Source organism: Tachypleus tridentatus, chromosome 3 (assembly GCF_004210375.1).
Source record: "Tachypleus tridentatus isolate NWPU-2018 chromosome 3, ASM421037v1, whole genome shotgun sequence".
In the NCBI taxonomy this organism is placed as follows: domain Eukaryota; kingdom Metazoa; phylum Arthropoda; class Merostomata; order Xiphosura; family Limulidae; genus Tachypleus; species Tachypleus tridentatus.
In genome coordinates this window covers 40,345,629-40,372,273 of record NC_134827.1, presented here as the reverse complement: position 1 = coordinate 40,372,273, position 26,645 = coordinate 40,345,629, and the positions used below count along the sequence as shown (strand labels likewise).

The following is a 26,645-nucleotide window of genomic DNA, read 5'->3' as shown; positions in this document are numbered from 1 at the left end:
ATTTATGAAATGTTTGTTCAGTGTATATATTAACCACAATGTTCCTGTTTGTGTGTGTGTACCAATTATGAAATGTTTGTTCAGTGTATATATTAACCACAATGTTCCTGTGTGTGTACCACTTATGAAATGTTTGTTCAGTGTATATATTAACCACAATGTTCCTGTGTGTGTGTACCACTTATGAAATGTTTGTTCAGTGTATATATTAACCACAATGTTCCTGTGTGTGTATACCACTTATGAAATGTTTGTTCAGTGTATATATATTAACCACAATGTTCCTGTGTGTGTGTGTAGCACTTATGAAATATTTGTTCAGTGTATATATTAACCACAATGTTCCTGTGTGTGTGTGTGTAGAATTTATGAAATATTTGTTCAGTGTATATATTAACCACAATGTTCCTGTGTGTGTGTGTGTACCAATTTATGAAATGTTTGTTCAGTGTATATATTAACCAGAATGTTCCTGTGTGTGTGTGTACCACTTATGAAATGTTTGTTCAATATATATATTAACCACAATGTTCCTGTGTGTGTGTGTAGCACTTATGAAATATTTGTTCAGTGTATATATTAACCACAATGTTCCTGTGTGTGTGTGTAGCACTTATGAAATATTTGTTCAGTGTATATATTAACCACAATGTTCCTGTGTGTGTGTGTGTAGAACTTATGAAATGTTTGTTCAGTGTATATATTAACCACAATGTTCCTGTGTGTGTGTGTACCACTTATGAAATATTTGTTCAGTGTACATATTAACCACAATGTTCCTGTGTGTGTGTGTACCACTTATGAAATGTTTGTTCAATGTATATATTAACCACAATGTTCCTGTGTGTGTGTGTAGCACTTATGAAATATTTGTTCAGTGTATATATTAACCACAATGTTCCTGTGTGTACCAATTTATGAAATATTTGTTCAGTGTATATATTAACTACAATGTTCCTGTGTGTGTGTACCACTTATGAAATGTTTGTTCAGTGTATATATTAACCACAATGTTCCTGTGTGTGTGTGTAGCACTTATGAAATGTTTGTTCAGTGTATATATTAACCACAATATTGCTGTGTGTGTGTGTAGCACTTATGAAATGTTTGTTCAGTGCATATATTAACTACAATGTTCCTGTGTGTGTAGCACTTATGAAATGTTTGTTCAGTGCATATATTAACTACAATGTTCCTGTGTGTGTGTAGCACTTATGAAATGTTTATTCAGTGTATATATTAACTACAATGTTCCTGTGTGTGTGTGTAAAATTAATTTATGAAATGTTTGTTCAGTGTATATATTAACCACAATGTTCCTGTGTGTGTGTACCACTTATGAAATGTTTGTTCAGTGTATATATTAACCACAATGTTCCTGTGTGTGTGTGTGTAGAACTTATGAAATATTTGTTCAATGTATATATTAACCACAATGTTCCTGTGTGTGTGTGTACCACTTATGAAATGTTTGTTCAGTGTATATATTAACCACAATGTTCCTGTGTGTGTGTGTACCAATTTATGAAATGTTTGTTCAGTGTATATATTAACCACAATGTTCCTGTGTGTGTGTGTGTGTAGAACTTATGAAATATTTGTTCATTGTATATATTAACCACAATGTTCCTGTGTGTGTGTGTAGCACTTATGAATTGTTTGTTCAGTGTATATATTAACCACAATGTTCCTCTGTGTGTGTGTAAATGAATTGTTTGTTCAGTGTATATATTAACCACAATGTTCCTGTGTGTGTGTAGCACTTATGAAATGTTTGTTCAGTGTATATATTAACCACAATGTTCCTGTTTGTGTGTGTAAAATTACTTATGAAATATTTGTTCAGTGTATATATTAACCACAATGTTCCTGTGTGTGTGTACCACTTATGAAATGTTTGTTCAGTGTATATATTAACCACAATGTTCCTGTGTGTGTGTACCACTTATGAAATGTTTGTTCAGTGTATATATTAACCACAATGTTCCTGTGTGTGTATACCACTTATGAAATGTTTGTTCAATGTATATATTAACCACAATGTTCCTGTGTGTGTGTGTAGCAGTTATGAAATATTTGTTCAGTGTATATATTAACCATAATGATCCTGTGTGTGTGTGTGTAGCACTTATGAAATGTTTGTTCAGTGTATATATTAACCACAATGTTCCTGTGTGTGTGTGTAGCACTTATGAAATATTTGTTCAGTGTATATATTAACCACAATGTTCCTGTGTGTGTGTGTGTAGAACTTATGAAATGTTTGTTCAATGTATATATTAACCACAATGTTCCTGTGTGTGTGTGTAGCACTTATGAAATATTTGTTCAGTGTATATATTAACCACAATGTTCCTGTGTGTAAAAATTACTTTATGAAATATTTGTTCAGTGTATATATTAACCACAATGTTCCTGTGTGTACCATTAATTTATGAAATGTTTGTTCAGTGTATATATTAACCACAATGTTCCTGTGTGTGTGTGTAGCACTTATGAAATGTTTGTTCAGTGTATATATTAACCACAATATTGCTGTGTGTGTGTGTAGCACTTATGAAATGTTTGTTCAGTGCATATATTAACTACAATGTTCCTGTGTGTGTGTGTGTGTGTAGAACTTATGAAATATTTGTTCATTGTATATATTAACCACAATGTTCCTGTGTGTGTGTAAAATTAATTTATGAAATGTTTGTTCAGTGTATATATTAACCACAATGTTCCTGTGTGTGTGTGTGTGTAGAACTTATGAAATATTTGTTCATTGTATATATTAACCACAATGTTCCTGTGTGTGTGTGTAGCACTTATGAATTGTTTGTTCAGTGTATATATTAACCACAATGTTCCTCTGTGTGTGTGTACCACTTATGAATTGTTTGTTCAGTGTATATATTAACTACAATGTTCCTGTGTGTGTGTAGCACTTATGAAATGTTTGTTCAGTGTATATATTAACCACAATGTTCCTGTGTGTGTGTGTGTGTAGCACTTGTGAAATGTTTGTTCAGTGTATATATTAACCACAATGTTCCTGTGTGTGTGTAGATGAAATGTTTGTTCAGTGTATATATTAACCACAATGTTCCTGTGTGTGTGTAGCACTTATGAAATGTTTGTTCAGTGTATATATTAACCACAATGTTCCTGTGTGTGTGTGTGTACCACTTATGAATTGTTTGTTCAGTGTATATATTAACCACAATGTTCCTGTGTGTGTGTAAAATTCACTTATGAATTGTTTGTTCAGTGTATATATTAACTACAATGTTCCTGTGTGTGTGTAAAAATTAATTTATGAATTGTTTGTTCAGTGTATATATTAACCACAATGTTCCTGTGTGTGTGTGTACCAATTTATGAAATGTTTGTTCAGTGTATATATTAACCACAATGTTCCTGTGTGTGTGTAGCACTTATGAAATGTTTGTTCAGTGTATATATTAACCACAATGTTCCTGTGTGTGTGTGTGTTAATTTATGAATTGTTTGTTCAGTGTATATATTAACCACAATGTTCCTGTGTGTGTGTGTACCACTTATGAAATGTTTGTTCAGTGTATATATTAACCACAATGTTCCTGTGTGTGTGTAGCACTTATGAAATGTTTGTTCAGTGTATATATTAACCACAATGTTCCTGTGTGTGTATACCACTTATGAAAAGTTTGTTCAGTGTATATATATTAACCACAATGTTCCTGTGTGTGTGTGTAGCACTTATGAAATATTTGTTCAGTGTATATATTAACCACAATGTTCCTGTGTGTGTGTGTGTAGAATTTATGAAATATTTGTTCAGTGTATATATTAACCACAATGTTCCTGTGTGTGTGTACCAATTTATGAAATGTTTGTTCAGTGTATATATTAACCAGAATGTTCCTGTGTGTGTGTGTACCACTTATGAAATGTTTGTTCAATGTATATATTAACCACAATGTTCCTGTGTGTGTGTGTAGCACTTATGAAATATTTGTTCAGTGTATATATTAACCACAATGTTCCTGTGTGTGGGTGTGTAGCACTTATGAAATGTTTGTTCAGTGCATATATTAACTACAATGTTCCTGTGTGTGTGTGTGTAGCACTTATGAAATGTTTGTTCAGTGTATATATTAACTACAATGTTCCTGTGTGTGTGTGTACCACTTATGAAATGTTTGTTCAGTGTATATATTAACCACAATGTTCCTGTTTGTGTGTAAAAAACCATTTATGAAATGTTTGTTCAGTGTATATATTAACCACAATGTTCCTGTTTGTGTGTGTGTACCAATTTATGAAATGTTTGTTCAGTGTATATATTAACCACAATGTTCCTGTGTGTGTATACCACTTATGAAATGTTTGTTCAGTGTATATATTAACCACAATGTTCCTGTGTGTGTGTGTAGCACTTATGAAATATTTGTTCAGTGTATATATTAACCACAATGTTCCTGTGTGTGTGTGTGTAGAATTTATGAAATATTTGTTCAGTGTATATATTAACCACAATGTTCCTGTGTGTGTGTGTACCACTTATGAAATGTTTGTTCAGTGTATATATTAACCAGAATGTTCCTGTGTGTGTGTGTACCACTTATGAAATGTTTGTTCAGTATATATATTAACCACAATGTTCCTGTGTGTGTGTGTGTAGCACTTATGAAATATTTGTTCAGTGTATATATTAAACACAATGTTCCTGTGTGTGTGTGTGTAGCACTTATGAAATGTTTGTTCAGTGTATATATTAACCACAATGTTCCTGTGTGTGTGTGTAGCACTTATGAAATGTTTATTCAGTGTATATATTAACTACAATGTTCCTGTGTGTGTGTGTACCACTTATGAAATGTTTGTTCAGTGTATATATTAACCACAATGTTCCTGTTTGTGTGTGTGTACCACTTATGAAATGTTTGTTCAGTGTATATATTAACCACAATGTTCCTGTGTGTGTGTACCAATTTATGAAATGTTTGTTCAGTGTATATATTAACCACAATGTTCCTGTGTGTGTACCACTTATGAAATGTTTGTTCAGTGTATATATTAACCACAATGTTCCTGTGTGTGTGTACCAATTTATGAAATGTTTGTTCAGTGTATATATTAACCACAATGTTCCTGTGTGTGTGTGTAAAATTAATTTATGAAATGTTTGTTCAGTGTATATATTAACCACAATGTTCCTGTGTGTGTGTGTACCACTTATGAAATGTTTGTTCAGTGTATATATTAACCACAATGTTCTGTGTGTGTGTATACCACTTTATGAAATGTTTGTTCAGTGTATATATTAACCACAATGTTCCTGTGTGTGTGTGTGTAGAACTTATGAAATATTTGTTCATTGTATATATTAACTAGAATGTTGCTGTGTGTGTGTGTACCACTTATGAAATGTTTGTTCAATGTATATATTAACCACAATGTTCCTGTGTGTGTGTGTAGCAGTTATGAAATGTTTGTTCAGTGTATATATTAACCACAATGATCCTGTGTGTGGGTGTGTAGCACTTATGAAATGTTTGTTCAGTGTATATATTAACCACAATGTTCCTGTGTGTGTGTGTAGCACTTATGAAATATTTGTTCAGTGTATATATTAACCACAATGTTCCTGTGTGTGTGTGTAGAACTTATGAAATGTTTGTTCAGTGTATATATTAACCACAATGTTCCTGTGTGTGTGTAAAATTCACTTATGAAATGTTTGTTCAGTGTATATATTAACCAGAATGTTCCTGTGTGTGTGTGTACCACTTATGAAATGTTTGTTCAATGTATATATTAACCACAATGTTCCTGTGTGTGTGTGTAGCACTTATGAAATATTTGTTCAGTGTATATATTAACCACAATGTTCCTGTGTGTTGTACCACTTATGAAATATTTGTTCAGTGTATATATTAACCACAATGTTCCTGTGTGTGTGTAATTAATTTATGAAATATTTGTTCAGTGTATATATTAACCACAATGTTCCTGTGTGTGTGTGTAGCACTTATGAAATGTTTGTTCAGTGTATATATTAACCACAATGTTGCTGTGTGTGTGTGTAGCACTTATGAAATGTTTGTTCAGTGTATATATTAACCACAATGTTCCTGTGTGTGTGTGTGTAGCACTTATGAAATGTTTGTTCAGTGTATATATTAACCACAATGTTCCTGTGTGTGTGTGTAGCACTTATGAAATGTTTATTCAGTGTATATATTAACTACAATGTTCCTGTGTGTGTGTGTACCACTTATGAAATGTTTGTTCAGTGTATATATTAACCACAATGTTCCTGTGTGTGTGTACCACTTATGAAATGTTTGTTCAGTGTATATATTAACCACAATGTTCCTGTGTGTGTGTGTGTGTGTGTAGAACTTATGAAATATTTGTTCATTGTATATATTAACCACAATGTTCCTGTGTGTGTGTACCACTTATGAAATGTTTGTTCAGTGTATATATTAACCACAATGTTCCTGTGTGTGTGTGTACCACTTATGAAATGTTTGTTCAGTGTATATATTAACTACAATGTTCCTGTGTGTGTGTGTACTACTTATGAAATATTTGTTCATTGTATATATTAACTACAATGTTCCTGTGTGTGTGTGTAGCACTTATGAATTGTTTGTTCAGTGTATATATTAACCACAATGTTCCTCTGTGTGTGTAAAATTAATTTATGAATTGTTTGTTCAGTGTATATATTAACTACAATGTTCCTGTGTGTGTGTAGCACTTATGAAATGTTTGTTCAGTGTATATATTAACCACAATGTTCCTGTGTGTGTGTGTACCACTTATGAATTGTTTGTTCAGTGTATATATTAACCACAATGTTCCTGTGTGTGTGTGTGTGTGTAGCACTTGTGAAATGTTTGTTCAGTGTATATATTAACCACAATGTTCCTGTGTGTGTGTAGCACTTATGAAATGTTTGTTCAGTGTATATATTAACTACAATGTTCCTGTGTGTGTGTAGCACTTATGAAATGTTTGTTCAGTGTATATATTAACCACAATGTTCCTGTGTGTGTGTAAAATTAACTTATGAATTGTTTGTTCAGTGTATATATTAACCACAATGTTCCTGTGTGTGTGTGTACCACTTATGAATTGTTTGTTCAGTGTATATATTAACCACAATGTTCCTGTGTGTGTGTGTACCACTTATGAATTGTTTGTTCAGTGTATATATTAACCACAATGTTCCTGTGTGTGTGTGTTACCACTTTATGAATTGTTTGTTCAGTGTATATATTAACCACAATGTTCCTGTGTGTGTGTAGCACTTATGAAATGTTTGTTCAGTGTATATATTAACCACAATGTTCCTGTGTGTGTGTGTGTACCACTTATGAACTGTTTGTTCAGTGTATATATTAACCACAATGTTCCTGTGTGTGTGTGTACCACTTATGAAATGTTTGTTCAGTGTATATATTAACCACAATGTTCCTGTGTGTGTGTAGCACTTATGAAATGTTTGTTCAGTGTATATATTAACCACAATGTTCCTGTGTGTGTATACCACTTATGAAATGTTTGTTCAGTGTATATATTAACCACAATGTTCCTGTGTGTGTACCACTTATGAAATGTTTGTTCAGTGTATATATTAACCACAATGTTCCTGTGTGTGTGTGTAGCACTTATGAAATGTTTGTTCAGTGTATATATTAACTACAATATTGCTGTGTGTGTGTGTAGCACTTATGAAATGTTTGTTCAGTGCATATATTAACTACAATGTTCCTGTGTGTGTGTGTGTGTAGCACTTATGAAATGTTTGTTCAGTGCATATATTAACTACAATGTTCCTGTGTGTGTGTGTAGCACTTATGAAATGTTTATTCAGTGTATATATTAACCACAATGTTCCTGTGTGTGTGTGTACCACTTATGAATTGTTTGTTCAGTGTATATATTAACTACAATGTTCCTGAGTGTGTGTAGCACTTATGAAATGTTTGTTCAGTGTATATATTAACCACAATGTTCCTGTGTGTGTGTGTGTACCACTTATGAATTGTTTGTTCAGTGTATATATTAACCAGAATGTTCCTGTGTGTGTGTGTACCACTTATGAAATGTTTGTTCAGTGTATATATTAACCACAATGTTCCTGTGTGTGTGTAGCACTTATGAAATGTTTGTTCAGTGTATATATTAACCACAATGTTCCTGTGTGTAAAATTAATTATGAAATGTTTGTTCAGTGTATATATTAACCACAATGTTCCTGTGTGTGTGTAGTAGCACTTATGAAATGTTTGTTCAGTGTATATATTAACCACAATATTGTGTGTGTGTGTGTAGCACTTATGAAATGTTTGTTCAGTGCATATATTAACTACAATGTTCCTGTGTGTGTGTGTGTGTAGCACTTATGAAATGTTTGTTCAGTGCATATATTAACTACAATGTTCCTGTGTGTGTGTGTAGCACTTATGAAATGTTTATTCAGTGTATATATTAACTACAATGTTCCTGTGTGTGTGTGTACCACTTATGAAATGTTTGTTCAGTGTATATATTAACCACAATGTTCCTGTGTGTGTGTACCAATTTATGAAATGTTTGTTCAGTGCATATATTAACTACAATGTTCCTGTGTGTGTGTGTGTGTAGAACTTATGAAATATTTGTTCATTGTATATATTAACCACAATGTTCCTGTGTGTGTCTGTACCACTTATGAAATGTTTGTTCAGTGTATATATTAACCACAATGTTCCTGTGTGTGTGTGTACCACTTATGAAATGTTTGTTCAGTGTATATATTAACTACAATGTTCCTATGTGTGTGTAAAATTCACTTATGAAATATTTGTTCATTGTATATATTAACTACAATGTTCCTGTGTGTGTGTGTAGCACTTATGAATTGTTTGTTCAGTGTATATATTAACCACAATGTTCCTCTGTGTGTGTGTAGCACTTATGAATTGTTTGTTCAGTGTATATATTAACTACAATGTTCCTGTGTGTGTGTAGCACTTATGAAATGTTTGTTCAGTGTATATATTAACCACAATGTTCCTGTGTGTGTGTGTACCACTTATGAATTGTTTGTTCAGTGTATATATTAACCACAATGTTCCTGTGTGTGTGTGTGTGTGTAGCACTTGTGAAATGTTTGTTCAGTGTATATATTAACCACAATGTTCCTGTGTGTGTGTAGCACTTATGAAATGTTTGTTCAGTGTATATATTAACTACAATGTTCCTGTGTGTGTGTAGCACTTATGAAATGTTTGTTCAGTGTATATATTAACCACAATGTTCCTGTGTGTGTGTACCACTTATGAATTGTTTGTTCAGTGTATATATTAACTACAATGTTCCTGTGTGTGTGTGTACCACTTATGAATTGTTTGTTCAGTGTATATATTAACCACAATGTTCCTGTGTGTGTGTGTACCACTTATGAATTGTTTGTTCAGTGTATATATTAACTACAATGTTCCTGTGTGTGTGTAGCACTTATGAAATGTTTGTTCAGTGTATATATTAACCACAATGTTCCTGTGTGTGTGTGTGTACCACTTATGAATTGTTTGTTCAGTGTATATATTAACCAGAATGTTCCTGTGTGTGTGTGTACCACTTATGAAATGTTTGTTCAGTGTATATATTAACCACAATGTTCCTGTGTGTGTGTAGCACTTATGAAATGTTTGTTCAGTGTATATATTAACCACAATGTTCCTGTGTGTGTGTATACCACTTATGAAATGTTTGTTCAGTGTATATATATTAACCACAATGTTCCTGTGTGTGTGTGTAGCACTTATGAAATATTTGTTCAGTGTATATATTAACCACAATGTTCCTGTGTGTGTGTGTAGAATTTATGAAATATTTGTTCAGTGTATATATTAACCACAATGTTCCTGTGTGTGTGTGTACCACTTATGAAATGTTTGTTCAGTGTATATATTAACCAGAATGTTCCTGTGTGTGTGTGTACCACTTATGAAATGTTTGTTCAATGTATATATTAACCACAATGTTTTTGTGTGTGTGTGTAGCACTTATGAAATGTTTGTTCAGTGCATATATTAACTACAATGTTCCTGTGTGTGTGTGTGTAGCACTTATGAAATGTTTATTCAGTGTATATATTAACTACAATGTTCCTGTGTGTGTGTGTACCACTTATGAAATGTTTGTTCAGTGTATATATTAACCACAATGTTCCTGTGTGTGTGTACCACTTATGAAATGTTTGTTCAGTGTATATATTAACCACAATGTTCCTGTGTGTGTGTACCACTTATGAAATGTTTGTTCAGTGTATATATTAACCACAATGTTCCTGTGTGTGTGTGTACCACTTATGAAATGTTTGTTCAGTGTATATATTAACCACAATGTTCCTGTGTGTGTGTACCACTTATGAAATGTTTGTTCAGTGTATATATTAACTACAATATTGCTGTGTGTGTGTGTAGCACTTATGAAATGTTTGTTCAGTGCATATATTAACTACAATGTTCCTGTGTGTGTGTGTGTGTAGCACTTATGAAATGTTTGTTCAGTGCATATATTAACTACAATGTTCCTGTGTGTGTGTGTAGCACTTATGAAATGTTTATTCAGTGTATATATTAACTACAATGTTCCTGTGTGTGTGTGTACCACTTATGAAATGTTTGTTCAGTGTATATATTAACCACAATGTTCCTGTGTGTGTGTGTAGCAGTTATGAAATGTTTGTTCAGTGCATATATTAACTACAATGTTCCTGTGTGTGTGTGTGTAGCACTTATGAAATGTTTATTCAGTGTATATATTAACTACAATGTTCCTGTGTGTGTGTGTACCACTTATGAAATGTTTGTTCAGTGTACATATTAACCAGAATGTTCCTGTGTGTGTGTGTACCACTTATGAAATGTTTGTTCAGTGTATATATTAACCACAATGTTCCTGTGTGTGTGTAGCACTTATGAAATATTTGTTCAGTGTATATATTAACCACAATGTTCCTGTGTGTGTACCACTTATGAAATATTTGTTCAGTGTATATATTAACCACAATGTTCCTGTGTGTGTACCACTTATGAAATGTTTGTTCAGTGTATATATTAACCACAATGTTCCTGTGTGTGTGTGTAGCATTTATGAAATGTTTGTTCAGTGTATATATTAACCACAATATTGCTGTGTGTGTGTGTAGCACTTATGAAATGTTTGTTCAGTGCATATATTAACTACAATGTTCCTGTGTGTGTGTGTGTGTAGCACTTATGAAATGTTTGTTCAGTGCATATATTAACTACAATGTTCCTGTGTGTGTGTGTAGCACTTATGAAATGTTTATTCAGTGTATATATTAACTACAATGTTCCTGTGTGTGTGTGTACCACTTATGAAATGTTTGTTCAGTGTATATATTAACCACAATGTTCCTGTGTGTGTGTACCACTTATGAAATGTTTGTTCAGTGTATATATTAACCACAATGTTCCTGTGTGTGTGTGTGTGTGTAGAACTTATGAAATATTTGTTCATTGTATATATTAACCACAATGTTCCTGTGTGTGTCTGTACCACTTATGAAATGTTTGTTCAGTGTATATATTAACCACAATGTTCCTGTGTGTGTGTGTACCACTTATGAAATGTTTGTTCAGTGTATATATTAACTACAATGTTCCTGTGTGTGTGTGTACCACTTATGAAATGTTTGTTCAGTGTATATATTAACCACAATGTTCCTGTGTGTGTGTGTGTGTAGAACTTATGAAATATTTGTTCATTGTATATATTAACTACAATGTTGCTGTGTGTGTGTGTACCACTCATGAAATGTTTGTTCAGTGTATATATTAACTACAATGTTCCTATGTGTGTGTGTACCACTTGTGAAATGTTTGTGTATTGTTTTATACTGACAACAATGTTCAATTGTTTTTGTTTATTTTCGAATTAAGCACAAATTTACATAATGGGCTATCTGTGCTCTGCCCACCACGTGACAGTTTCTAGTGGTGTTGGTTCGCAGATACACCACTGTGCCACTTGGGAATAACAATGTTCACGTGTATATTACTCATAAAATGTGTTCTAAGTCTAACGCTCCCAATTTTTAACTGTGTGACACGTATGACTTGTTTGTCCAGTGTAATAAACCTAACGTTCAACTACGTGACATGTATTAAATATTTGTCCAGTGTAATAAACCCACGTTTAGCTGCGAGACATGTATGAAATGCTTGTCCAGAGTAATTACTCCAATGTGAAATTATGTGAAACCATCAAACAAACACAATGATCGCTCTTTTTTGTATCTGTTATAAATGTTTGTTTGCAGGTTTCACTTGATAGTATTTTAGTTATGTGTTATTGTCAAATCTTGTCTTTAAAATATAACCTTTCTGTACTGTTCATTAAAGTAAAAACAGCATATATCAATCTAATCTTAATATATAAGTGAAATAAATTTAACTGATTTACATTTTTAGATCATGTCAGTAAATTATCCTAAAATATTTTGGTAGCGCCCTCTAATTACACGCAATATACCTAGAACATTGTATTTTACTTTTTAGGCTACTCGCACACATTTCTCCCTCCGTGTTATATTTAGTATTTGTGTTTTTGCAGTGAGTGTGACTTTATTATATCCATCTAAGGTTTATATTAATACAGGTACTAGCTATACCATTACGTTAATTACTTTTTATAACTGCACTATACGTTTTTGTAAACTACAAATCATGGTTCTTCTAAGTCATCCTGTACGAGCCTTCACGCTGTCTCTCTTGTTTATTTTCTCTGTCGTAAACGAAAAAACTGTGGAACTTTACTATTTCCGTGAAGGCTAAGTGCGGAAACATGTCTGTCTAAAGCAAGTTCAGCCAGGAAACATGAGGAGTAAGGTATATTTGTTTGTTGAGCTACTAGTGTTATCTTTGACGGCCATTTTAAATTTTAGAGTGATAGAATAGAGTGAAAAGTTTGTCAATACCACCCACCGCTAACTCTCGCGGTACTCTTCATCAACGACTAGTGAAATTAACTCTAGATTATAACGCCCACACAGTTTAAATGATGATTACATTCGATAATAGGATTCGACCCCGTGACCAATTGATTGTGATTCGAGTGCCCTAACCACCATACCGTGTCAAGTCTTCAAGGAGAAAGAACGTCTTAGATTTATATTTACGTATTGGACAAACTGTAATATCTAATTTGGTTTGTAAATTAAATAAGACAACTTTATGTTGTTGGTGTGTTTTCACAGCTATGTTTTTGTAATCACTTCGTATAATTTTTTCCTTCGTAACTGACATTTCTAAATAACATTTGTCACATAATTTACTTTTTTCTTTCAATTTTAGAACAAATAGGTAAGAAACCGCCTTATTTTACCGCAGCGCTACCTCTTAACTGTCTGGTTGATGGTCACAGATATAAGAAATGTTCTATTTTAACATGGAACGTGGTGTGTATAAACTTGGAAACACAATAGAAATGGTGACTCCCACATCTGCTACATCTTGTGATATGATCAGGTTTTAAAAGTGTTATATTCTTTCCCTGAACTTAGCAGGTTAAACTTCTCGTTTTATCGAATGTAGAAACGAACGAAGTTTGTTATTATAGTCAAGACCGCCCAGAGCAGCCTCATGAACGCTGTACAAAGTTCGTGTAAAAATGTTTTTTTCGTCTCCTAAGCAGACTACAGTAGTATTTTTTGTTTGCTATTTCTTTGATAAGTGCTATTACAGCTGTTGATTTATCTGTCGAAGACACTTCAAAGTGCCGCAGATTTTCAGGTGCTAGTACCTGTATAATACCAGTAAAACCAGCCACTTCCAGTGCTTAATGTTGGGTAATGTACAAAGCAGTAGGCCTAACATAATCGATGTTAGTGCTAGCTGTTAATAGGTATCGTTCAACAATAGCAATAACACGGAATCGTAAAATAATTGTTGTCCTTGTATATTTGCGTCACTGACCGATAGTTCCGCCCCCAATTGAATTTTAAATGATTTCATAGTCAAGACCTAATGTTAAAATTACATTGTAGGACCAGTTAGGGTTTATTTTCGTTTTGTATTTATTTTTGTGAGACACTGCAATACCTTGGTTTGTTTTAACCGTTCCATTTGCTTTGTGTTATACTGTAGCAACGTTGCTTTCTTTAGTCGATAAACTTGTTTGTGTTAAATAACATAGTTTCTTTAATTACTAGATTTGTTTCTGTTAATACGGTAGCAGCATGGTTGTTTTTGTTTCTAGATTTGTTCGTGTTACACTGTAGCAGCATGGTTTTTTAATTACTAGATTTGTTCGTGTTACACTGTAGCAGCATGGTTTCTTTAATTACTAGATTTGTTTCTGTTAATACTGTAGCAGCATGGTTTCTTTAATTACTAGATTTGTTCGTGTTACACTGTAGCAGCATGGTTTCTTTAATTACTAGATTTGTTCGTGTTACACTGTAGCAGCATGGTTTCTTTAATTACTAGATTTGTTCGTGTTACACTGTAGCAGCATGGTTTCTTTAATTACTAGATTTGTTCGTGTTACACTGTAGCAGCATGGTTTTTTTAATTACTAGATTTGTTCGTGTTACACTGTAGCAGCATGGTTTCTTTAATTACTAGATTTGTTTCTGTTAATACTGTAGCAGCATGGTTTCTTTAATTACTAGATTTGTTTCTGTTAATACTGTAGCAGCATGGTTTCTTTAATTACTAGATTTGTTTCTGTTAATACTGTAGCAGCATGGTTTCTTTAATTACTAGATTTGTTCGTGTTACACTGTAGCAGCATGGTTTCTTTAATTACTAGATTTGTTTCTGTTAATACTGTAGCAGCATGGTTTCTTTAATTACTAGATTTGTTCGTGTTACTGTAGCAGCATTGTTTCTCTAATTACTAGATTTGTTCATGTTACACTGTAGCAGCATGGTTTCTTTAATTACTAGATTTGTTCGTGTTACACTGTAGCAGCATGGTTTCTTTAATTACTAGATTTGTTCGTGTTACACTGTAGCAGCATGGTTTCTTTAATTACTAGATTTGTTCGTGTTACACTGTAGCAACACGGTTTTCTTTAGTTACTAGATTATCCACCATAAAGTCTGGTATAAAGGCTGAATGACTTCCATCAGTCATTATTAAGTTTGGTATTACTAATTAGGGGGTTTGGTATTTTAGCTGGATATTAATCCGGTCTGTAGTATGACAACCATGAGTTTGGATTTACCACTGTTACGTCTTGTCCCAAGACTTGGATTTGGATCGGCCACAATAAATGCAGTATGTTTGGGTCACTCGTTGTTAAATTTAGCACTATGGCTGAATTTGGATAAGCCACTTTAAATATGGTATCCTGATAGGGGGTTAAATCAGTCACTTTAAGTCTAGTGCAACGTCTTGGGGTTTGGATTAATTACCTATCTAGTATCGTGGATAGATATCTGATAATTTAGTTTAGTACCATGACCGTAGGTTTGTATGAATCACTTTGATGTCCGATATTCTGTTTGGAATGGGTATTGGCCACCTGAAGTTTGAAATCATCACTTTGAAGTCCGATATTCTGTTTGGAATGGGTATTGGTCACCTGATTGGCCACCTGAAGTTTGAAATCATGGCTGCGATTTTAATTAGTTATATTAAAAGTAGTACTTTTAAATAAACCAGTTTAAGTCATGTTTCATCCCTCTAGGAGTTACAAACAGTCCTGCTAAGTCTCGTATGTTTATAAAAGACACCTATGTCTAATGTCATAGTCGGGACTCAGCTCAGTCTAGTTTAAGTATGGTGTCACGGATGGGCTTTGAATCAGTGACTTAAAGTTTAGTGCAATAACTTGGGTTTGAATCATTTACAAATTTGAATAAGTGACCTTAAGTTTAGCACAGTAACATGGGTTTGGATCATTTACAAATTTGAATAAGTGACCTTAAGTTTAGCACAGTAACATGGGTTTGGATCATTTACAAATTTGAATAAGTGACCTTAAGTTTAGTACAATAACTTGGGTTTGGATCATTTACAAATTTGAATAAGTGACCTTAAGTTTAGCACAGTAACATGGGTTTTGGTCAGATACACATTTAAATTAGTGACCTTAAATTTAACTTGGGTTTGGATTATGGCTAGGAGGCTGGATTATACACAATTCAGTCTTGTACCATGGTCGAGGTTTATATCAGGCTCTATCAAGTCTGGTATTCTGGTTGTGGATTCTTGTATCAGCCTTTGTTAAATCTGGTAGGGAGGTTGGATTATTCACCAGTCAGTCTAGTATAATGGCTGAAGTTCTTATCAGGCCCTGTAAAATCTCATATCTTTGTTGTGGATTGTTGTATCAGCCATGAAGTTTGATAAGAGATTTTATTAGTCACTCCAGGTCTGAGGTGTTCATATGTAGCCTAAATCCATTTGTATGTTTTCGGTCTGTATTTATTACTTTTATTTTGGTATTTTTTATGAACGTCTAACCATTTCTGTTACTGTTGTAATGGTTTTTATTGTTGCATGACACGAGCTTTTCGCGCGATGTAAAAATTATGCTAACACAACAATGCAAATGTCTAAATTAAAAAATAATAATAACCTAGCGGACAACTGTGCCCCTTCCCATATTTGTAAAGACCTTTAAACAATCCTATTACACAAATAAAACAATGTTACCCTGGTGACGAGAAGACGCACTTGTAGAGAAAATTATATATGTAAAACAATGTTACATTAAACTGAAACTTCCATAATTAACCATGAAGGGACTTTTGACAATTACAAATATATAATCGTAAAATTGTTAATGAAATGCACACACAAAGTATAATGAAACCTTCTCCTAAGAAAGGCCTGGCATGGCCAGGTGGTTAAGGCACTTTACTCGTAATTCGAGAGTCGAGGGTTCGAATCCTCATCACACCAAACAAGCTCGCCCTGTCAGCCATGGGGGCGTTATGATGATGACGGTCAATCCCACTACCCGTTGGCAGAAGAGCAGTCCAAGAGTTGGCGGCGGGTGTTGATGATTAGCTGCCTTCCCTCGAGTCGTACACTGCTAAATTAGGGACGGCTAACGCGGATAGTTCTCGTGTAACTTTGCGCAAAATTCAAATCATTAAAACCAACAGACATCTGTTGACTTGAAAACATTCTGTGTTTTCTTTGAAATTAGTTTAACAATTTTAAAATATTAATTAAACTTAAATATGAATATTAAGGCACGTGACAAACAAGAATTATATCACTTTTCTCACAAACTAGTTTTATTTTTGTTTTTTTAAACATTTATGGGTCAGTCAGTACATTTCGATGGCAATACTGTCCTGATGCCAGTTATTTTATGCAAACTGTGTCTCTCCACTGAACTTTCATATCTGTTATTAGAATGTATATCTCAGTCCCTTAATCCTATATCCTTTTGTTAGTATATATGTCTCATCTATCTCCTCACCGTGAAATATTGTGTTACATATCTCATCTTGTCAGTCAGATACCTGTTGTTATAACTTGTTGTGTTATGTCTTATCCTGTGAGTCAGATACCTGTTGTTATAACTAGTTGTGTTATGTCTTTTCCTGTCAGTCAGATACCTGTTGTTGTAACTGGTTGTGTTATGTCTTTTTCCTGTCAGTCAGATACCTGTTGTTATAACTAGTTGTGTTATGTCTTATCCTGTCAGTCAGATACTTGTTGTTATAACGAGTTTCTCACCCCCTCACGTTGAATGTCAGCTTTAGTAGCTTTCTTAAAATTGACGCAAAATTCGCTGTACGAAAATCATTTGATTGTGTTTTAGTGAATCGAATCAGTTGTAATATGTATCGACAGTTAGTTACCGTGGGCACTGATTGACTTATGTATGTGAGAATTAGGTTATAAAGCCGATGGACGACAGATGTCACAACCACGTGTCAATAATCCACGTGTTTAGAAAGTAAACACGGAAGAACTGTAAACTGTATTTGCCAATGTTTGTCCAACTTGTCTTACTTGACACATATTTTGCGCTTGTATGATTTCTCCTTTTTTAAGGATATTGACTAACCCTAACGTAAAGACATCACTTCAAAGTGGTCTATTCTTGACATGTAGTGTGTGTGCTCATGAGATTACTTAAATATCATTGACCAGAAGTTACAAAAACGTCTGTTCGAGAAGGGTACAAATTTATATTGTTATAAACATGGTAGCTTGGAGTAGAGAGAAATGTGTATTTTTTGAAGTGCCACAAAGGGATAGACAGAAATATATATATTCATTGAAGTTCCGCAAAGAGATAGACAGAAATATATATATTCATTGAAGTTCCACAAAGGGATAGACAGAAATATATATATTCATTGAAGTTCCACAAAGGGATAGACAGAAATATATATATTCATTGAAGTGCCACAAAGGGATAGACAGAAATATATATATTCATTGAAGTTCCACTAACTCACAGAAATAATTTTATATAGTAGTTAAGGATAGATACTGAACCTAAGATAACCACAAAGTTGCTTCCTTATAAATACTTGATATTGTCACTTCTTTATGAAATTAATTAAGTTTGAATACGTGTCTACTTGTTATTGTCATTTTAAGAAGTAAAGATCATGCGTTTAATATGTGTATAGTTAGATTAATGTTCCTCATACAGGAAGAAAGTACTTTAAATAGCTGTGTTAGAAGTTCCTGATACAGGAAGAAAGTAATTTGAATAGCTGTGTTAAAAGTTCCTGATACAGGAAGACAGTAGTTTAAATTGTTGTGTTAAAAGTTCCTGATCCAGTAAGACAGTAGTTTACATTGTTGTGTTAAAAGTTCCTGATACAGGAAGACAGTAGTTTACATTATTGTGTTAAAAGTTCCTGATCCAGTAAGACAGTAGTTTACATTGTTTTGTTAAAAGTTCCTGATCCAGTAAGACAGTAGTTTACATTGTTGTGTTAAAAGTTCCTGATCCAGTAAGACAGTAGTTTACATTGTTGTGTTAAAAGTTCCTGATCCAGTAAGACAGTAGTTTACATTGTTGTGTTAAAAGTACCTGATACAGGAAGACAGTAGTTTACATTGTTGTGTTAAAAGTTCCTGATCGAGTAAGACAGTAGTTTACATTGTTGTGTTAAAAGTTCCTGATCCAGTAAGACAGTAGTTTACATTGTTGTGTTAAAAGTTCCTATTTTGGGAAGACAGCAGTATGAATTGTTGTGTTAAAAGTTCCTGATCCAGGAAGACAATAGTTTACATTGTTGTGTTAAAAGTTCCTGATCCAGTAAGACAGTAGTTTACATTGTTGTGTTAAAAGTTCCTGATACAGGAAGACAGTAATTTACATTCTTGTGTTAAAAGTTCCTGATCCAGGAAGAGAGTAGTTTACATTGTTGTGTTAAAAGTTCCTGATCCAGTAAGACAGTAGTTTACATTGTTGTGTTAAAAGTTCCTGATCCAGTAAGACAGTAGTTTACATTGTTGTGTTAAAAGTTCCTATTTTGGGAAGACAGTAGTTTACATTGTTGTGTTAAAAGTTCCTGATCCAGTAAGACAGTAGTTTACATTGTTGTGTTAAAAGTTCCTATTTTGGGAAGACAGTAGTTTACATTGTTGTGTTAAAAGTTCCTGATACAGGAAGACAGTAGTTTACATTGTTGTGTTAAAAGTTCCTGATATAGGAAGACAGTAGTTTACATTGTTGTGTTAAAGTTCCTGATATAGGAAGACAGTAGTTTACATTGTTGTGTTAAAAGTTCCTGATCCAGTAAGACAGTAGTTTACATTGTTGTGTTAAAAGTTCCTGATACAGGAAGACAGTAGTTTACATTGTTGTGTTAAAAGTTCCTGATATAGGAAGACAGTAGTTTACATTGTTGTGTTAAATGTTCCTGATATAGGAAGACAGTAGTTTACATTGTTGTGTTAAAAGTTCCTGATATAGGAAGACAGTAGTTTACATTGTTGTGTTAAAAGTTCCTGATCCAGTAAGACAGTAGTTTACATTGTTGTGTTAAAAGTTCCTGATCCAGTAAGACAGTAGTTTACATTGTTGTGTTAAAAGTACCTGATACAGGAAGACAGTAGTTTACGTTGTTGTGTTAAAAGTTCCTGATCCAGTAAGACAGTAGTTTACATTGTTGTGTTAAAAGTTCCTGATACAGGAAGACAGTAGTTTACATTGTTGTGTTAAAAGTTCCTGATATAGGAAGACAGTAGTTTACATTGTTGTGTTAAAAGTTCCTGATATAGGAAGACAGTAGTTTACATTGTTGTGTTAAAAGTTCCTGATATATGAAGACAGTAGTTTACATTGTTGTGTTAAAAGTTCCTGATCCAGTAAGACAGTAGTTTACATTGTTGTGTTAAAAGTTCCTGATCCAGTAAGACAGTAGTTTACATTGTTGTGTTAAAAGTTCCTGATACAGGAAGACAGTAGTTTACATTGTTGTGTTAAAAGTTCCTGATATAGGAAGACAGTAGTTTACATTGTTGTGTTAAAAGTTCCTGATACAGGAAGACAGTAGTTTACATTGTTGTGTTAAAAGTTCCTGATACAGGAAGACAGTAGTTTACATTGTTGTGTTAAAGTTCCTGATACAGGAAGACAGTAGTTTACATTGTTGTGTTAAAAGTTCCTGATACAGGAAGACAGTAGTTTACATTGTTGTGTTAAAAGTTCCTGATACAGGAAGACAGTAGTTTACATTGTTGTGTTAAAAGTTCCTGATACAGGAAGACAGTAGTTTACATTGTTGTGTTAAAAGTTCCTGATACAGGAAGACAGTAGTTTACATTGTTGTGTTAAAAGTTCCTGATACAGGAAGACAGTAGTTTACATTGTTGTGTTAAAAGTTCCTGATATAGGAAGACAGTAGTTTACATTGTTGTGTTAAAAGTTCCTGATACAGGAAGACAGTAGTTTACATTGTTGTGTTAAAAGTTCCTGATACAGGAAGACAGTAGTTTACATTGTTGTGTTGAAAGTTCCTGATACAGGAAGACAGTAGTTTACATTGTTGTGTTAAAAGTTCCTGATACAGAAAGACAGTAGTATGAATTGTTGTGTTAATTTTCTCAAGAAGACTTTGTTATTTTTTTATTCTGGACGTTTTGAATAAAGTACGTCTACATTGTTTGACTAAGAGTTTTCTTTCCTGAAGCACAACTTCACCAAGTATATACCTGGAAATCTAGCAAAAACAGAATTTTCAAGTCACATGCTTGTGTTAGTCGTGTAGATGAAATATTGAAATAAGGAAAGCAGATGGACTCTGTTTTTCAACGATAAACCATCTACTTTAACAGGTGTGTGAATGACCCACATACATAATTCACCGGGTCTACAGTTGTATTCTTAACACAGCTGGTATTGGAGTTTTACTTCAAGCGGGTTCCTCGTCATCACGAATGGGTGTACTTTTATCTTTAGACAGTGTAGCGGCTATGTTTGTTTATTCTAAACACATAAGCCATACAGTGCGGTAACAGAGCCGTGTCCTCTGCGGAAATAAGAATCCCTGATTTTATCCGTTAATCTTACCTCTTAACCAACGGGAACAATCTTAACAGTAAGTTACGGACCACTTGGTCAGTAGTAAGTTTATGGACGTCCGGGTCAACTATCACTTTACGAACCGGTTGGTCAGTAGTAAATTTATGGACGTCCAGGTCAACCGTCAGTTTACCGACCAGCTGGTCAGTAGTAAATTTATGGACGTCCAAGTCAGCTCTCACTTTACGAACCGGTTAGTCAGTAGTAACTTTATGAACGTCCGGGTCAACTGTCAGTTTATGGACCAACCAACTGGTCAGTAGTAAGTTCATGGATTTAAAATACTAAAATCCGCGGTTTAATTTTTCACGGTGGACAGAGCACAGAGGCCACTTGTGTGGCTTTGCACTAAAAGAACAAACAAATGAAAAAGAAATCCGAATAATTCGCACAATATTTTGCTTTATTATCTGTTGCAAACATTTACTAATAAGTTTATAAATTGTGCATGAATATTTTATGGCCAAACGTTTGAAAAAAAACAACACATAAAACGCATATTTCAATCTCGGGTCTTTTCTCAGGAAACACCTGTTTTGGTGTTAGTGTTTGACTGTGTTGTTCGTGACCTGGCAAAGTCAAGTGCTATTCAAACCTCTTCCATCACAGGTTCGTTAACAGACACGTTGCATTCTTAATTAACACAAACATTAAGAGTAGTTACACATTAGGGCCGTAACCAGTAATGTTTGTAACTTATAACACTTATTTCGGGACACTTCAAAAGAAATTTCAACCTTTCGAGCATGGCGAACACGCGCTGTGCATGCAATTAGTTAGTCAAATCTTTCATTTGACATCTCTGTGGTTGTTGTTCAAAGTAAAACAAATCTTTCATTCGACATCTCTGTGGTTGTTGTTCAAAGTGAAACAAATCTTTCATTTGACATCTCTGTGGTTGTTGTTCAAAGTAAAACAAATCTTTCATTTGACATCTTTGTGGTTGTTGTTCAAAGTAAAACAAATCTTTCATTTGACATCTCCGTGGTTGTTGTTCAAAGTAAAACAAATCTTTCATTTGACATCTCCGTGGTTGTTGTTCAAAGTAAAACAAATCTTTCATTTGACATCTCTGTGGTAGTTGTTCAAAGTAAAACAAATCTTTCATTTGACATCTCTGTGGTTGTTGTTCAAAGTAAAACAAATCTTTCCTTTGACATCTCTGTGGTTGTTGTTCAAAGTAAAACAAATCTTTCATTTGACATCTCTGTGGTTGTTGTTCAAAGTAAAACAAATCTTTCATTTCACATCTCCGTGGTTGTTGTTCAAAGTAAAACAAATCTTTCATTTGACATCTCTGTGGTTGTTGTTCAAAGTAAAACAAATCTTTCATTTGACATCTCTGTGGTTGTTGTTCAAAGTAAAACAAATCTTTCATTTGACATCTCTGTGGTTGTTGTTCAAAGTAAAACAAATCTTTCATTTGACATCTCTGTGGTTGTTGTTCAAAGTAAAACAAATCTTTCATTTGACATCTCTGTGGTAGTTGTTCAAAGTAAAACAAATCTTTCATTTGACATCTTTGTGGTAGTTGTTCAAAGTAAAACAAATCTTTCATTTGACATCTCTGTGGTTGTTGTTCAAAGTAAAACAAATCTTTCATTTGACATCTCTGTGGTTGTTGTTCAAAGTGAAACAAATCTTTCATTTGACATCTCTGTGGTTGTTGTTCAAAGTAAAACAAATCTTTCATTTGACATCTCTGTGGTTGTTGTTCAAAGTAAAACAAATCTCTCATTTGACATGTCTGAGGTAGTTGTTCAAAGTAAAAATGCCCTTGGCATGTCTACAGGTCTCCAAGAGAATGAATGTTTATTTGAATATGAATAAAACTTTGCTGCGACCAGAATTTACTTTGAGGTCGTTCCATTTGGTCCGACATGACCAGATGGTTAAGGTACTCGACTCGTAATCCGAGGGTCGCGGGTTCGAATCTCAATCACACCAAAGATGCCCTTTCAGCCATGGGGGCATTATAATGTGACGGTCGATCCCACTATTCGTTAGTAAAAGAGTAGCCCAAGAGTTGGCGGTGGTTGGTGATGACTAGCTGCCTTCCCTCTAGTCTTACACTGCTAAATTATGGACGGCTAGCACAGATAGCCCTCATGTAGCTTTGCGCGAAATTCAAAAACAAACCATTCGTATTTTAATACGTGTACATCGCTGAAAGCTGCACTCAGTGAATAAATTACGTTGAGATAAATATTCGCGCAAGTTTTAAAAATAAACTGAATAAATTTAAACTGGTGTTTAAATCCACATTTAATAACAATTTCGCACTAATCACGTGACTGAAGATGTCACAGCAACAGTGTTTCACTCTATTCGCAACAATTTACAATCGCACTCTACATTGATGTTGCTGACAGTTTGGAGAAAGAGGTCTAATTACCACTTGACCTCCCAGGTCACGCCTGAACACAAATGCTCACATTTTTAATATTTCGTGTATCTCGGGACGGCTGGTATGGTTATTAACACGTTTCGACCTTCTTAGGTCATCTTCAGGTCAACGACACAGGGTCTAAACGTTGTTCTCTGTTTATCAGTAAAACTGTTAATACCCACACCAGCCGTTCTGAGATACATTTTTATTTCAAGTGGGTTTTTCGTCATTACGAATTTTCAATTTTTCGTTTGTTGTTACTGCAGTAATAGTCAAAAAATATATTACCAGTTTTTTCTCAAAATTCAAATATTTAGGCAAACGTGGAGTCATCTAGAGAATAAACATAAGACAATACAGGACATTTACTGGGTCCCAATCTCTTTAGAACACCGGCAGTGGCGGATTTAAGGTTGTGTGGGCCCAAGGGCTAATAAGTTTTGTAGGTTCTACATCTCATGTAATTTTACATAGAATACATTTATCAACGGGCCCCCATTAAGACCATGGGCCCTGGGGCTGCTCATTACCTAAATACGCCACTGAACACTGGTTAATATGTTGTTTCTTTGAACAGAGTTTATTTTGGCTTTACAGATGTTTTTACCATTTCTTTGTTTGAGATATAATTTCTGTAGAATCCGTTATGTGTTTATAGAAATCACTTAAGGCCCGGCATGGCCAGGTGGTTAAAGCACTCGACTCGTAATCTGAGTGTCGCGAGTACGAATTCCCGTAACACCAAACATGCTCGCCCTTTCAGTCGTGGGTGTGTTATAATACAACGTTCAATCCCACTATTTGTTGGTTAAAGAGTAGTCCAAGAGTTGGCGGCGGGTGTTGATGACTAGCTGCCTTCCCTCTAATCTTACACTGCTAAATTAGGGATGGTTAGCGCAGATAGCTCTCGAGTATTCTTAGGTTATGTTTAGACTATATCTACCTGGCCATGCAGGGCTTTACATGGAGATTAAAATATCCATATTATTGGTTAGATCACTAGCAAAACAAATAGAACCAGATATTACAATAGTAAAACATTAAGATAGTTATAAAATTAAAGAACTAAAGGAAAGTCGTCATGAAAGATAAGATTATATTTAAACACCCTGACTTAACGAACGAACACCTGATGATGGAAAGGTGTTAGCGCGAAACTAGTTGGCTATAATTTTACTTATTTCTGTGCCAAAATCCATTCTTATTTGTAATTGTTACTTATAATATATCAGCACCATGTGCCTAAAAAACGTTATACCATTCTTATATTTAACTTTAAATTTTTTCTGTATGTCTTGGTGTCCACTTTCCGTTCCTGCTCATTTCTTTGAAGCATCTCAACTGTACTTAACATCCATCCTGGGCAATCCTACGAGAGTAATAACAATCGGTGTTTGAATCTGACTCCCCGTATCTGTCTGGCTGTGTGTTCGAACCCGAACTTCACCTATACCTTCGGGTCACTCCGACACATTGAGGGCTGTCGTTCGGTGTGACTCCTTTATACTGACCACTCACATGTTGCTTGTGCTGTTTACTTGATCTCTACCATACTTCAAAGGCAGCCTTGGTTTAGTCTAGGTAGAGTGATCCAGGGAGTTAGACATTAGGGTCATCACGTGTACCCTTTCTCTTATATTAAATACCTATCACACACTTTGAAAGTGCCCATAACACACTGCAGAGAATGATTACAACAAAACAAATGCGTTAAAATGTTAATAAATTAGTGGAAGAACTGTTTCATTACGTCATGGTTTCACGTTATATTATCGTTATTTAACATATTAGTTTATTTGTTTGTACATGGATTGTGTTATTAATACTTTATTTAACATATTAGTTTTTTGTTTGTACATGGATTGTGTTATTAATACGTTATTTAACATTAGTGTTTTTTGTTTGTACATCGATTGTGTTATTAATACTTTAACATATTAGTTGTTTTGTTTGTACATGGATTGTCTTATTAATACGTTATTTAACATATTAGTTTTCTTTGTTTGTACATGGATTGTGTTATTAATACGTTATTTAACATATTAGTTTTCTTTCTTTGTACATGGATTATGTTATTAATACGTTATTTAACATATTAGTTTTCTTTGTTTGTACATGGATTATGTTATTAATACTTTATTTAACATATTAGTTTTCTTTGTTTGTACATGGATTGTGTTATTAATACGTTATTTAACATATTAGTTTTTGTTTGTACATGGATTATGTTATTAATACGTTATTTGACATATTAGTTTTCTTTGTTTGTACATGGATTATTTTATTAATACGTTATTTAACATATTAGTTTTCTTTGTTTGTACATGGATTGTGTTTATTGATACGTTACTTAACATATTAGTTTTCTTTCTTTGTACATGGATTATGTTATTAATACGTCATTTAACATATTAGTTTTCTTTGTTTGTACATGGATTATGTTATTAATACTTTATTTAACATATTAGTTTTCTTTCTTTGTACATGAATTATGTTATTAATACGTTATTTAACATATTAGTTTTTTTGTTTGTACATGGATTGTGTTATTAATACGTTATTTAACATATTAGTTTTCTTTGTTTGTACATGGATTGTGTTATTAATACGTTATTTAACATATTAGACTTTGTTTGTACATGGATTGTGTTATTGATACGTTATTTAACTTATTAGTTTTTTGTTTGTACATGGATTGTGTTATTAATACGTTATTTAACATATTAGTCTTTGTTT

The 26,645-nt window shown here is 33.6% G+C and overlaps 1 protein-coding gene across 1 annotated transcript in view; it reads left to right on the top strand.

Moving 5' to 3' along the window:
- The window catches only part of LOC143245808 (ras-related protein Rab-20-like), a 128,791-nt gene that overhangs the window by 69,682 nt on the left and 32,464 nt on the right, over positions 1-26,645 (top strand). The window contains exon 2 of the mRNA XM_076492062.1: positions 12,829-12,882. Within this exon, the coding sequence (XP_076348177.1) occupies positions 12,829-12,882 (54 nt within the window). The remainder of the gene's footprint in view (positions 1-12,828; positions 12,883-26,645) is intronic.